General features: G+C 37.6%; 2 protein-coding genes across 2 annotated transcripts in view; both read left to right on the forward strand.

The window, feature by feature from the left end:
• The window catches only part of efnb2b (ephrin-B2b), a 41,060-nt gene that overhangs the window by 10,650 nt on the left and 14,316 nt on the right, over positions 1–16,094 (forward strand). The window lies entirely within an intron of this gene.
• On the forward strand, positions 7,695–15,661 carry arglu1b (arginine and glutamate rich 1b). The gene is made up of 4 exons (XM_067442167.1): positions 7,695–8,305; positions 9,218–9,443; positions 11,571–11,654; positions 14,697–15,661. The coding sequence occupies exons 1-4, from the start codon at positions 7,971–7,973 to the stop codon at positions 14,859–14,861; spliced, it is 810 nt and encodes a 269-aa protein (XP_067298268.1). The 5' UTR covers positions 7,695–7,970; the 3' UTR covers positions 14,862–15,661.

The raw sequence follows: 16,094 nt of genomic DNA on the forward strand, positions 1-16,094 counted from the left end.
TGGATGGATTTCCAAGACCAAATAAGCTGGCGAACGGGAAATCCACTCTAATGAGGACTGGATGTTTCTGGATCGGCATTGGCTTTTGACAGAAAATATCTGATACTGCTGCCAGATAATTCATCATTTTAGTTGCTCGTTGTATTTTTTGTTTGTTTGTTTGTTTGCTTTTGTTTTGTTGTCAAAACTAGACACTATAGCCTAATGACATCGCGAATAGCTGTTTTCTGAGATCGTTAGTCTAGCGATAGACGGAGCCGGGGAAAGAAAACAGGGGTGAGCTTTCATCGTTTGAGCAAGATTATTATTCTTTCAGTCAAGGTTAGAAAGGAAAGAAATTATGGTTAAGAAAAAGAAAAGACCATGCCAATTAATAATAAATAAAGTTCGACTTTTTTAAGTAACCTAAATGCCGCAATATGTAGGGCCTATATTAAATAGCCTATTTAAAGTAGCCATAGCCTAATATCATATTGGACAGGCTATAATTTACCTAATAATAATAAGACTAGGCCGTATTATTTGCGGCATTCGAAACGTTTCAACCAACCACTGTCAAAAGTGGTAATTCAATTGCAATTGTTAACCTATAACTTCAAGATTATTTCTACCTGACCTAACCCATAATCAAACACACTTTTGCTAGTGTATAGCCCGATCGTGTTAATGCAGCCGTATTAAATTAGGCTATATTCTGGTTTGAATAAATGCGTGTTGATTTGGATGAATAAATCACATTCATGTTACATTTTCGTAGTGTATAAAACAATGGACAATTTACTGTTTTACCAAGCCCTTCACTTGAAACGACACATTCATCCTAAAACGATTCGCAAATGGATGATCGCATCAAGAAAATGTGGCAGCAAAAAAAGAAAGAAAAAATTGCCTAAATCACAACAAAAAAGCAGGACGTGTTAATAACAAGCTAAATGGTTTTAAAAACTCAGTTTCACCAATTAGGCTATGCAAAACAATACCCTAAAAATAAATGATTAAGCACGACCTCACACGAAACATTTAGAATAATCATTAGCGCAAACATGGAATTTTAGTGCATGCAGCATTTATAAAACAGGTTGGGTTGAAATCTTTATTCGAAAAGCTCGAGTGGGTACTTAATAAATTTCTAATTAGGACACTATCAATATGCTATTTGAGCCAAGTAGCCATTGTGAGGCACGCTCCTTTTCAGGCGGTAAATTAGCACTCCAGCCCTTATCTCGGCTGCATGCGACGTCTTGAGAGGGGCTGCAAAAGATAATTTATAGGTTTTAATTAGCGCCCATTCCGCCTGATCAGCTTGGCGTTCATCACTAGCGAGTGAATAAAAGCCGGTCAAAAGCACTGTCACTACCCGCTGGCAGGGCGCTTTATCAAGGTAAGCAGGGCCGTATTACATGAGGTGTAGAGGCGACGTAATTTCCCCAGTGCTGATAAAGCCCGTTGAATAATGCCGGAGTCATCTGAGACACCATTTACTGAAATGACTTTATTGACGACTTAACGTCGGTAATTCATTTTACCCTTCATGTATCGGACCTGGATTGGGTACAGTAATGGGATGATGAATGTGGCAACGGGCCGCACCTCGTATTATTGAATGTAACACACACGCCCTTCTCTAAATGTCTCGAAAATCATGTAAAAATCGAAGTTGTAACTATTTTAATTTCATCATGGACAGTTTGAAATATTGTCCGGTCTTGAATAGCTCTGTTGCAGTGATATTTAATTACTCTACATAAAATAGGCGCTCATAACGAGAACCTGACAACACAATAGGGTATTCGTGGATAAAAAATAATCAAAAACCGCTTTCCATAGGCTGTAGCCTAGGCTATAAAAACTGTGAAACCGAACGACAAACGCACCTGAAACTGCAAAAAATAAAAATAAAAAATACATTACAGGTGCACATGGTTTATGGATTGCTTTAGTTGTGCTTTTCAGAATTGTTGCAGCCAATTAGCTAACAGCATAATTGCCTTAATTAAAGAAAACTCCACTGCTGCCTACAAGAATAACTAGCCTACACCTTGTCGTGTAAAATAAATCAATGTGGAACGCTGCCAGTCGCATTTACTTTCAAATTAACATGTAGAAACCGCTAAGAGGATTGCTTTAGCTACTTAATGTGACATGTTTTCCGAAAAGAAAATATGCACGCTTTCGTTTAAAAAAAAAAAAAAAAAAAAAACTTTATTCACTTTTTTTTTGTAGCCAGCATACTGTGGTCATTTGAACAGGACGTAATACGCAACTTACACCTGTCAAATCGAAGAAAAGGCTGGGGGCTAAAAGTCTAAACTTGTCTTTTCAGTTGTTTGTATGGCTAAAATATCTCCAAGTAATTCTGAGTATTCCTATTGGATGTTGGAACGATACGACGTTCACATACGAAATAGCCTACTAGGTGAGAGTTTCTTGAAGAAAGATGGTGCTTCATCTTCTTTTGTTATTCGTTCTGCTTCAACATTGCATAACACATTTGCAAAGATTTTACTGTATCAGACATTCATTTATTTTCATTGTTTCAGTATTGCAAAACAGGTTGTTTGCACTGCTTTTTCATAAAAGTAAAAGGCTAAGTTTCAAGATGTGCAGTTTAGGCACCGGTTCACAATAGATGTAAAACGAAATACATTTAAAAATTTAGATTTAAGGTCATCATCAAATATGCCGCTTTTATTAATGTTGCATACGAAGTTTACATGACGTTGCCATCTGGGGTAGGTGAAACTATTTTCATTAGGCTACTTTAATTATTCTAGACTAATTTAAATATTATATTGGCATGACTTGATCACAATCGATCTACATTAAAGTGATGTAGCCTGTTGTTCTTTTTGTTAATTCTTATTTTCTTTTTTTAGGGTCATTTCAATACATTCATTTTAATCTAGCCGTATAATGTACTGTGTAGGCCTATGAATAAAAACAGAGTTAATCCATTGAACAAACGAGGGCTAGCTGCATGTGAGCAGAAAGCTGTCGTTTTTTTCATCAAGCCGTTTATAATTTGCAATTACGAGAACGCCCCCCAATGGATGTTCTGTGTATGACATGAAAAGATCCGTTGAAATAAAAAAGAAAAGAAAAGAAAAGAAAAGAAATGGTCAATGCTCAAGGATATGCAGTATAGCCTACTTTAAATTGAGTAGATACGTTATTAAAGCATATGCCAAAAAGCAACAAGTTCTTTGGGCTGAATGTTTTAGTCACTTATTTCTTTATTTTAATGACATGTAGATTCAGCATAGGCTTATGCATTAATTTCAAGAACATTCATTAAAGAGTATGGCCTACATTAAAAAAAAAAAAAACAATTAGAGATTTCGTTCGCAAGACGGTTTCGAGCTATAAACAGTCCACTGCGACAAATGTATCAGGCTAGAAGAAGGCTGACTGGCACACAACAATATAAACAACAGTTCTCAATCTCCAACATTAATGTCCGAGAAGCCGTGATATCCGTCCATTAATAATGGCAGTTTGCGAACCTTGGCTGACATCTTGTGGCCAAAGGATTAAAGTCCACATGAAGAGTGTGGCCAGTCCGCTGACTTTATAGCCTATAAAAATGGTGTGAATATAGCATACCTGCATACTTATTGTACACACACTTCATGCCAAATTAATATCAATATCAGAGTCTAAAACATATGAAATCTAATAAGCATAATATGCACACTATATTGCCAAAATGTTGAGACTCCAGCCATTACATGGACATGAACATTAATGGCATCCCATTCTTAATCGGTAGGGTTTAATAAGGAGTTGGCTGACTGTTTGCAGCTATAACAGCTTCAACTCTTCTGGGAAGGCTCTCCACAAGGTTTAGGAGTGTGTTTATAGGATTTTTTTTTGACTATTCTTTTAGACATATTTGTGAGGTCAGGCAATGATGTTGGACGAGAAGGCCCTCCCAAATGTGTTCTGTCAGGTTGAGGTCATGACTCTGTGCAGGTCAGTCAAGTTCCTCCACACCAAACTCACTCATCCATGTCGTTATGGACCTTGCTTCATGCACTGGTGCGCAGTCATGTTGGAACAGGAAGGGGCCATCCCCAAACTGTTCCCACAAAGTTGGGAATATGAAATTGTCCAAAATGTCTTGGTATGCTGAAGCATAAAGAGTTCCTTTCACTTGAACTAAGGGGCCAAGCTCAACCCCTGAAAAACAGCCCCACACCATAACCCCTCCTCCACCAAACGCTACACTTTGCACTATGCAGTCAGGCAAGTATACCGTTCTCCTGGCAACTGCCAAACCCAGACTCGTCCATCAAATTACCAGACAGAGAAGCATGAATGGTCACTCTGAACATGTCTCTAGAGTCCAGTGGTGGTGTGCTTTACACCACTGCATCCAACGCTTTGCATTGCACTTGGTGATGTAAGGCTTGGATGCAGCAGCTATGCACTGTTCTTCAGCTTCACAAAAGTTTGGAGCACTGCTGCTAACTCTGCAGAAAGTTTGCGACTTCTGCACACTGTGCGTCTCAGCATGATTGCTTATGATTGCATGATTGCTCAGCTCTGTGATTTTATGTGGCCTACCACTTTGTGGCTGAGTTGCTGTTGTTCCCAATTGCTTTCAGTTTGTTATAATACCACTAACAGTTGACCATGGAACATTTAGTGAGGAAATTTCACAAATGGACTTATTGCACATGTGGTAACCTATGACAGCACCACGCTTGAATTCACTGAGCTCCTGAGAGCAACCCATTCTTTCACAAATGTTTGTAGAAGCGTCTGCATGGTGCTTGATTTTATACACGTGCCATGATTGGAACACCTGAATTCAATGATTTGGAGGGGTGTCCCAATCCTCCCTTAATCTAAGCCCTGTCTGTGAAACTAGGCCATTATCTACCATCTTACACTTGTTCACATGTGGACCTTAAAGGGATACTTCAGCGCTGGGAAGATAAATCTTTATTTAAACTGGGTCATCAATGTAGTAGAAATGTGAAATTATTTTTGAATTTGGTGCCTTCTAGATTGAGAAAAGACAGAAAATGCATTTTTGTCTCATGGGGATGAAAGACTACAATTCCCAGAATGCTTCACTGCCCTGTGAGGCCATTCCCAAAGTCACCTACTTGGTTACTGTGACTGAGTTGGAGAAGACACTATTAAAAACTGAACGTGTCTGTTCAATATAATGAGTGAGTCACCGCGCGAGTATCACAGCACTGAGCACTAACTGCAGGAGTGAGATAATGAGTTGATGAGCTCTCGTGATGAGAGCTGAGGTAATCGCGACTACACTCGCGGCATACATTCACAACACGAGTTCAGTCTGGCGCGTTTCAGTTCATGCCTTTGCAAGCTTAACTTTCATAGAAATTAATTTGAGAAGTTAAAACACTTACATTGCTCACCATAGCTCCATTTAAATGAGTGCCTGAGCTGAGCTGTGAGTGTGATCTCCATCCCCCATGTGCGGATTCAAAACATGCAGAAATGGCTCCCTCTGCTGGCTGTAATCTTTAGCCGCTGGCCAAACATTCCTCCTATGATGCAAATCTCGTAAATTTGCATCATAGGAGGAATTTTTCCAGAAATAAAATGCATAAATCTTTTGTCTCAGGGGGATAGAGGGGGGAAAGCACAATCATTTGAATATACTCCAGGGTTTCTACTGATACAAAGCCATATGCTAATCGCTGGAGTAACCCTTTAACATTTGGGTTCCACTTGATCCATCTATGAATCCCATTCATTGCTGGTCTCCCAAACTCATATGCTGAGCTTGTGGGAGGGGTTGAGTCTCATCTTGAAGAAGTTGCTTTATTTGACCAGCAGGTGTCAGGGTAGTGTTGTTTTAGGATGTTTTTGACAAAGACCAAGCTCATGTTAAGGAAGTGAAAATGTTAAAAGGAGCTGCTACATTGGGTTATACTGATATCCATAAAAGTGATATGAAGATAGTCTTTTACAAAAATCAAGCTCTGCCAACATTATACAATGATCCAGTGAATGTGCCTATAAGGAAAAGTGTAAGAAGGGAAATCATGGTAATTATGATTTTAGTTTTAACACATTTCCCTTAACTAGTTCACTTTTTTAAATATATTGGTATGTTGTATTATTATTATTAGGCTAATTTGAACTTAGAAAACCTGCATGTATGATACTATTTGAAAAATGCCTTTTGACATGGATGTAGTATAAGTTTTAGCATCTCATTCTAGCAGTCATATTACACATAAAAATGAGTCTTTTTACACCAACTAAAAATGTTGTAACTTGAGAAGCAAGCAAAGCATTAAACAAAGTAAACATAACTAAACTAAGGTGGTGATAGTAGTAATAATAATACAAAAAAATACCACTACTAATAATAATACATGATATTATTTTCTCAATATGATTATTATATATTACTATTTTCCATCTGCATACTGCAGATGTTACTACAGCCTTTTAATTTAGGCACTTGAGTAGATTAATTAAATATTCTGCTGTTGTCATTCATAATTAATGGATATGTCTAATGCAGAAAAAGCATATATCAGATTGCATCAAGATTTTGCACTTCTTACCAATAAAAGCCTAGTTCTCACCCTAATGTTTTGGGTATTTTGTGAAACATTTTGGAGCACATATTATAATATAATTATGGTGGCTCATCATAAATCTGATATGGTTGATATAGGAGTAAACATGCACTGCCTAAACACAGCCAAATTGAATCCATATTTTTCTGTTGTTATAGGCCTAGTTATATTTTTACATGGGGTCAGTTAGATTTTGGATGTTTTCGAAAGAAGATTTTAAGTTTATTTTTTATGTAATGCCGTCCTAAAAAAAAAGAAAAAAGATTGTGATTTTAATGGTATAACACTGTAACACTGAAACAGTGAAAAACAGTTAATTGGTCAACAGATAGCTTTCGTACTATATAAGGTGAATACCTGTAATATATTTAACCATACATTTAATGTAATTTTTTACAGTAGTTAAAATACCACATTCACAGTTTTTGGAAGTGAAAAAGAACTTCTTTTTAGTTTTTCTTATTTATTTATTTTCTAATCAGTCATGCACATTATGGTTTTCTGTTACAGCTAATGTTGTTAATTTAATGTTTGTTGCATTTTTAACATGTATTCCATATTCTATATACAGTAGGCTGTCTTTCTCAACTTGTGGAAAAGCTGCTTGTGATGAGCATTGATTCACCAAGTGACTCTGAGCACTGTGATTGGTGGTTGTCAGTAGGCCTAGTTACAAAATGTACAAAACCAATACCAATTTACCAATTACCAATTTCAATAGTTTGGTATATTAACATTATAACATTTAATGAAATACAGTTAGGCCTAGGCTATGCAACTTCAATCTGTAAAACCTAAAATGTTGATACTGTATTTTTTTCTTCTTTTTTATGATCTAATATAATTAGCACTATATATGTATAGGCTATGTATGTATGTATGTATGTATGTATGTATGTATGTATGTATGTATGTATGTATGTATGTATGTATACGTATGTGAGAGTGAAAAAATGTAGGACACAAAATAATGAACCTGGAGTGATGACTCGGTTCAGTGAACGAACCGTCCAAATGATTCTCTAAAATGAAACGGCCGTCTCGTTTACGCTCCACGCCAGTTGATGGCAGTAATCGATGTAACGAAGTGTCGATCGTCACAACGTAGGAAAAAATAAGAAATTGCATTCTGGGATCTCGGGACAGCAATCCTCCATCTTGCTTTTTAACCATACAAGATAAATGGTACCGTTCAGTTAAATCACGTTGTTATTAAACAATTTATTTCCAAATAAGAGTTTCGTCTTCAAGATTATTGTCATGCTGTCGGTATTGATTCTTTAAGTGTGTAATTTGGGGCTTGTTTGAAAGACGATCGGGTGCTTGTACTCGTCTATCCGATGCTTTAGAGGTGTTCAGTGTCCTGATTAGTACTGAACTCTAACGGCGTTTGAAATGGGTCGTTCGCGGAGCCGCAGCTCTTCCCGCTCCAAGCACTCCAAAAATAGTAAGCACAGTAAAAAGCGAAGCCGCTCTCGATCAAGGTCCCGGGATAAAGAGAGGAAGAGGCGCTCGAAGTCTCGAGAGTCCAAAAGGAGTCGGAAGAGAGAGTCGCGCTCTCGTTCCAAATCAAACACGGCCGCGTCTCGCCGGGATAGGGAGAGAGCCGCCTCGCCGCCGGAGAGAATCGACATTTTCGGCAGGGCGATAAGTAAGAGGAGTGCTGTAGACGAAAAGCAGAAGAAAGAGGACGAAGAGAAGAGAGTCGAAATGGAAAGACAGAGGAGAATGTGAGTACGCACACTTTCCAAGACAAAACCTGTCACTGATGTTGTAAGACCTATTCGAAAGTGCTGTGGCGGTGCCATGGTGCTACCATGTTTTTTTGTATACGTATTATCATATTCTGAGGAGTCATCGATTACCATGCAAATACACCAATTTTAGTAGGCTACAATATTTGCATGCTGGTTTAGTCCACATTTCATAGTATTATCAGCTGTGTCATGATACTGTTATTACATTGTTAGAAAGATATTTTCTTTAGTACACCAAGCTTCTGCAAAGTATACCGTGGTAGTTCTGAGGTGCATGTATACAACGACACATTATTGAACCATGTCCAAAATTCATCCATAATACATTGTATTTTAGGGCTGTGTAGTGACTGGATTCACAAAATCTTAGTTGTGAATTACATTACCTCTAATATGTAATCGTACATCAATGCATATGAAAGGAACTTTGGCCAAATAGTTTATACATACATACATACATACATACATACATACATACATACATACATATATACATAAATAATTGACTGAATTAGAATTTTGTATCCACGAGGGAAGTGTTAATAACCAATGCTATCTTCATTATCAATTTCATTAAAAAAAAAAAAAAAAAAAAAAAAAGAGCAGTTACCATAGTAATTAAAAATATGATTGGGGAACATTTATGTACAGAGAGTAATTGTAAATTTTTAATTATTTTCTATGCATAAATGTTTCCCCAATCATTCATACATTTTAGACTTTAAAAAGTCTATATAAATGGACCACTTCTGATAAGCTGACACTTTGAAGTTGTGGATTTTCCATGTGCATTGCATTTCACATCGTTTATTATTAATTTCATACTTAGCATTAAGTACATTTTCTTTTTATGTTACCAACTGATTGTAATCTCTTGTTCATTAGTCGACAGCAGGAGATAGAGGAGCGGCTGATTGAGGAGGAGACGGCGCGGCGCGTAGAGGAACTGGTAGCGAAGCGTGTGGAGGAGGAACTGGAAAAGCGAAAGGATGAGATTGAAAGAGAAGTATTGCGACGGGTGGAGGAGGCCAAGCGCATCATGGAGAAGCAGTTGCTGGAGGAGCTGGAGAAACAGAGACATGCGGAGCTGGCTGCTCAGAAAGCTCGGGAGGTAACTTGCATGTGAACAGGCAGCACAGAATGTATGTGCTTATGAATGCTGATTAAATTGGTAGGTTCCTGTAGTTTTGTTGGAATTGGACCTGTTTCACACCACACGCATGCACACAAAAGCAACAAATATTTTGGCATTCATATTATAGGGCACTAAAAAAGGAATTACTCACCCTTATGTCGCCTGTCATCTTCAAAACACAAATGAAGGTATTTTTGATGAAATCTGAGTTATTTCTGTCATTTCATTTACAGCTACACAACTAGCACTTTGATGCTTCAAAAAGTTCATAAAGAGATTGCAAAACTAATCCATATAAATTAAGCAGATTTTTCCAAATTTTCTGAAGAGACTTGCTAGCTTTATATGATAAACTTAAGGCTTTAATCACGTTCGAAAATTGATCAGAGGACATAAACTGAAGCTCATCCAAGCCTGCTTTGACACACGAAAATTAACCCCATTGGTTCTCGCACTTAAATTTAATCTGTTTATCATATAAAGCGACTGTCATCTCACAAAATGTGGACTAAACCGCTCAAAGCGTCAAAAGTTGTAGTTGCGTAGCTGTCAGTGGAGGGACAGAAAGCTCTTAGATTTGATGAAAAGATCTTCATTTGTTTAACGAAGATGAACAAAAGATTTAGAAAGGTTTGTAACATGAGGCTGAGTAATTAATTTTCATCTTTGGGTGAACTATCCCTTTAATTGTGCAATAGGATCACTGAAAATATTCAATATAGTAACCCAGAAATCACATTATTTTTGGTTTGGAGCTGCAGTTAATTTGTGGGAAAGCACGACACAAGCCTGCTCTTGCTTTTTTTTTTGCATACTGTATGAGTGTGTGGTGTAAAACAGACCTCAAGGCTCTGATATACTCACAGCGGAGTTCTCTTTCATCCTTCGTTTAGGGCTAAAAAGAAGTTTGAAATACCGCTGCAGTGCTAGCGAACATCCCGACACTGCCCGCACTGCTGAGAGCGACGCTTACATATAATATGTAAATATATGCTGCGCACTTTCCTTGCAATAACAAAATAAACACACAACAAAAATGACAGCGGGGAGAACACAGCTGTAATTAAGAAAGCATGTGATCTTTGTGACCAGGATATGTTTGCACCAGCTCCGCGGGACTCCAGTAAAGTCACGTCACGTTTATTTATCTTTATACAATAGATTGCAAACATGAAAAAAACTATGTGTCGTTTCTAATTAGAAGTAAAACTTCATTTTTTTTTCCTCAAAAGCGGCTCTCCAGTGTGTTCTCATGGATGTCTAACCTCAATTTTCCACTTCTAGGGAGGAGCGTCATAGTACACTTATACGTACTCATAGTACCTATTACGTAATCACCACAGACTAGTTTTAAGGCGTTGACCAGTTGGAGAGAGTTTGCTTCGGCCAGCCGTTTAAAGCTCTTTAAACTCCAAACTTGTTTTGGCCTGATTTTGTTCTAAATAGGTTCAGTTCGTTCTTTGGTTTCGCTTGAAGTATGTCAGGGCCTTTAGCCTAATTCCTCTCAAAATTAAAAGTGAAATTGAATTTGTTTTACCTCTAATCTTACACACATCATATAGTAGCACTGAGTTTGAAAGTTCAACCATTCTGCTCTCTTTAAATTTCATGTTTCACAGTTTTCTTGAACAAAACGGCTCGTGCAGAACTCTATTCTATGCTATTCCCCTGAACTTCACTATCCCTCTCAGTTGTTTATGAATAGAAGCGATTTGTTCACGCTTCTGTTGCTCCTATACACCATTTGAGCTGACTGCTCCTCAGACGTCACTTCACTGTTGTGTGGCCTTTTTTGAGAGTGAGATGTAAGTAGAGAAGTACCGAGAACTCAGGTCAGTGGTTTGAAAGAACCTCCCTTGCTGATTGGTGGAACAATGTACTTTAAAAAAAAAAAAAACGTATTCCCAATATGACCCTGACTCCTCTAGGAACTTTATTCGTGAGTGAAGGACAAGTTTACTGTAGGGTTATCCATGTCTGGTGAGCTGAATGTATCTTTATTATCTACTCATTAATGTGTTTGCTCATGATATGCCACTTATGTTTGTGAATATTTATGATTTCTATCACTGCAACTCACATTAAAGTGGTTTGAATTTGCAGGAGGAAGAGAAATCGAAGCGTGAAGAACTGGAGAAAATTCTGGTGGAGAACAATCGCAAGATAGCCGATGCTCAAGCTAAACTGGTACGTGTGGTTCTGTTGTGTTTCATTTCATGTAAAAGTTGAGTTGCATTAGCCTGACAAGCCAGACCCACATCAAGATGTTTGGTCTGGAAACTCACCCTAGACAATCTCAATCCGAGGGGCGGGATAAACGGTTGTCTTTCAAACTCCCTCTGCACGCGATAGGATAGCGCTACACCAACCAGAGCAATGAAGGTTAAACAGAGCTCGCTGATAGATTAAACATTCGCCGTATCCGGTCGGCGAAACTCCGACCACATCTTCCCTTTTTAAGAATGACTTCAGTGCCGTTCTTTTCTCAGAGAAAAGCTTAACTCCAAGTCTTCCAGAGTCGCGGTCAGAGCTGATTCGAAAGACCGCAGCCGTTCGCCAGTTTCTGTGTTAACTAGAAGCACGCAAACGCAACTCAGCCGTCGTCATTATGGCCCCGCCCGCCGACTCTATACACAATGTTATTGGGCCGTCCAGATTTTGAGGAACACAGCTCAGAATGGTATTGAGAGTGCCTAGACGACACTTGCGGGCAAATTAAATTTGCTGCCGCTAGTGTGCGTCTAAATTTCTAGGCTAGAGTTGCATAACAATTCATTGAAAAATCTGGCGGTCAGTAAAATTCTAATTCCAATAACTTCCATTCATTAAAGATAAAAAGTATCAGTTTCCATAAAAATATTGTGGAGAAGCACAACTGTTTTCAACATATATAATAATTAGAATGTTTTCTGAAGGATCATGTGACTGGAGACTGGAGTACTGATGCTGTAAGCTTTTTATCACAGAAATACAATATATTTTAAAATATATGAAAAAAGAAAACATCATAATATATTTCACAGTATTGATGTTTTTAGTGTATTTTTAATCAAATAAATGCAAACTTGGTGAGCATAAGAGACTTCATTTTAAACTTTTTAAAATCTTACTGACTTCAAACTTTTACGAAATAGCGTGTGATCAAGGAGCCATTTTAGTTTGATGTTCATAATTTTCATATAAAGCAATAAACGCTGTTCCTGTGTCAAGCACCTAGAATCCTTTCTAACTAGCACTCTATTGGCCTTGCTGTCTTCTCATATAGAATGAATGTCCCCCGCACTGTGGCCATGTGGAACATTAATGTTTTATAAGCACTACTTGACATGTTTTGTGTTCTGTAGTTGTCTTCCTCAATAGAGCAGTCTTTTAGAAAAAATTAGATCACAATTTAGTTTTGGTCCTGATGAATTTAGTTACAAAACAAAGCTTAAATAAGGGATCCTCTCAGTTCCAAGCCATAAAGGTCAAGATGCACCTGTCAACACGTAAAAGCGAACTGACAGATGTGGTCTTGCAATCTTGCAACTGTCCGGTTTGTCATAAACGGCTATTCTACATATTGCAAAAACCGGGCTATTGATAAAGCACTTTTGTACATTATGTTGAACGTCACAGAGCACAGACTTTAAGATGGCCTAAAGCTTTTAATTAAAGCGTGATCATAAATGCGTTTTATATATATTATGCCAATTCATGCTTATGCATGAGTAGGTTTGAATGTTTTGTATTTTATATACATTTATTTTTTTAATAAATATAACTGCAAAAAGATTATTGCATTGAATTATTGAGAATTCACAATAATGATATCACGATAGATATAGAAATCTTGAAGAAAAAAATCAGTCCAATTCATCTTTATTTTATTTAGTTTTTTTTTGTTGGAGGAACACACCATTGCATTCAAAAGGAACAATTACACTTAAAGACAACCAGTTTGAAATGACTTCTTTCTGTGAACTGATGTGGCTTCTTACAGAACAAGGCAGAAGTTATATTTCATAGTATTCTGTACAGTGATAAAGGCTGTGTCGATTGGCATTGCATTATAAAAATACATTATCCTTATGAAATTATCCGAGATACCTTTAATTCTCTTCATGTTTAAAGATGGAGTGTCTAGTATTTATGAGGATCTATTGACAGAAATGCAATATCATTTACATAACTGTTTTCAGTGGTATATAAAGACCTTAAATATAATGAACTGTTATGTTTTTAGTACTTTATGATGAGAGATTTCTACATACACGGCGGGTCTCCTTTCAGTGAAATCACCATTTTACACCACCATGTTTCTATAGTAGCCCTAAACGGTCAAACTTCTCAACAGAGCGCTAGCTATTCTATGCTGTCTCAGACAACGACACCTTTGTCCTGTCCTCGGCCACTGTAGCTTCTCTATGTGCTTCTAAAGGGAGGGGTGGGCATTTGCAATTTGCAACCGCACCACTAGATGCCGATCAAATTTACTCAGTTCAACTTTAATCAGTCGTAATGTCTGTGTTTTATTCAGCTACAGCGTAAGATATCTGGATGTATTTGTCCATATTAGGGTTTTATTACTAAGCCTCACTTGTGAACTTTATCGAACTTTGTCGAATATGAATGCAACATAAATTACATGTAAGCGTTTAGCTCTCCATAATGCTCGCATCGTCCTATTTTGGGTTAAAATAAATAAAATGAAAACGTATTTTTAAAGATATTTGAAGTAAATGTGATAATCCATACGTTTTTAGATTTTATCCCAGAGGTATGTGAATATTATAAAACACAGAAAGGTGTGAGCAGTTAATGTAACATTACCCATTTAAGGACTAGCAAAATAACTGTACAAAATAGTCTGTACAGTGGTCAAATCTGCAAGATAATGGAAGCGGAGGTGAGTAATCGCCAAGTCTTTCAGGCTGGCTAACTAACAAGCTAGCTTTCTTGTAGTGCAGGTAGAGTGTCTCATATACAAGACATGGTTTTACATAGCATTAGCAGCTGCACACTGTCTGCTTGTGTTTTATGACAGATGGCCACCCGCGGTAAAGTGCAATACCGCCACCTGCTGTATGTTGGGATATCAACCAGATACTGGCACTGGATTATTTATGTTTTCATATGTGTACTATTCATTTGAATTATTATAGTTATCTTCAATACCAGTGTAGTGCAACACCCCTAATTCGCATGTTAAGATTTCTCTCCTCATAAACACCTTTTTCTGTCCTACAGGCAGAGGAGCAACTACGGATAGTTGAAGAGCAGAGAAAAATACACGAGGAGCGTATGAAGTTGGAGCAAGAGCGACAGAAACAGCAGAAAGAAGAACAGAAGATCATTTTGGGGAAAGGGAAATCGAGGCCTAAACTGTCTTTCTCTTTCAAGGCCTCTGAGTGATGAAAACAATGTGGCGAGGATTTCTCCAGACTTTCTGCAGACCACCTCTCCGTGTGAGGCATTTGTGCTGCAGCACAAGTTCTTCTTCATAGGTCTCGTGTGGTGTGCTTCAGATTCTCAGAACAACGGGAACAATCAGTTTGTCAATTCTCCTTCAGTTTTCCCCCTGTTTTACCTGTCTGTTTTGTATTACTGACTCTTGTATAGATAACCTCCACTTGTCCTCCATGTAGTATCTGCAAACACATTTGGTGCATTGCACGGGTAGGGTAAAAACGGACCGGCCTGACCTGCTCTCTTATCCAAATACGCGTTATGGTTTCCGGTGTCACTAATTCAAGACCTCAACATATTTTCCTGGCTGATTCGATTGAAGTATTTTTATTTTTTTAATAGTTTATTCGTAGTATAAAGAAATTAGATTGAAAGATTGGCTGGGAAATTGCTTGAAATGGACGTCCATCCCTCTATTTTGAATGGCACAGACCACTATGATTTAAATAGTAACCAGTCCAACCGAGACGCATCATAAAACGAGTAACCTCCTTTTATCATTTTTACTTACACATTAATAATTGTACATTCAAGAGGTAAAGTGAAGCTGTAATAAAGGGTACCTGGTCGTTGCATGTCCGTGAGCTGCGTATATGTTAGTGATGAGAAGCTTTTAGAGGTGATTGAGTGAAAGATTGCCGATTGGCCAGAATTTGTGTTTGTGGTCTTGTTAAATATTTGACACAGTTATCAAGGAATATGTCAACAATCTCCAATAAATTCATGAATGTGTCGTGTTTCTGATATCTATTTGCATGTTTGTATTAACTTGTGTAGTTTATCAAGATTAGATTAGATGCAACTATACCAACAAATAGCAAATGTCTAATATCAAATAGGATATAGGTAACCCAAAAAATGAAAATCTCATTTACTTGTCCTACAATTTTTCCAAACAAAAGATGTTGGTGACTAAACAGTTATTTTTTTCATTGGGGCCCATAAACTGCTCTGTTACCCATGCTCTTCTTCTTTTGTGTTCAGCAGAAGAAGAAAATCATACAGGTGAGGATGAGTAAATAAAGGCAGAATTGTGATGAATGTACAATCCCATCAACGCGAAAAAGAAAAAAGCATTCCATTAATGACATATTTTTTCTGGAAGAATTAGGAAGGCATGGGATCAGCCGTACTAAGTGGGTTAACGTTTTGACCTCAGGATGTCAACATCACCAAATG

The sequence above is a fragment of the Pseudorasbora parva genome, chromosome 4, assembly GCF_024679245.1.
Source record: "Pseudorasbora parva isolate DD20220531a chromosome 4, ASM2467924v1, whole genome shotgun sequence".
Lineage (NCBI taxonomy): Eukaryota > Metazoa > Chordata > Actinopteri > Cypriniformes > Gobionidae > Pseudorasbora > Pseudorasbora parva.

Bases quoted from the DNA above. Each gene is read 5' to 3' on its own strand.
- arglu1b (XM_067442167.1), top strand. From the start codon at position 7,971: ATGGGTCGTTCGCGGAGCCGCAGCTCTTCCCGCTCCAAGCACTCCAAA. The intron at 8,306-9,217 runs GTGAGTACGCAC...CTTGTTCATTAG, and splicing joins ATGGAAAGACAGAGGAGAAT to TCGACAGCAGGAGATAGAGG. The intron at 9,444-11,570 runs GTAACTTGCATG...TTGAATTTGCAG, and splicing joins CTGCTCAGAAAGCTCGGGAG to GAGGAAGAGAAATCGAAGCG.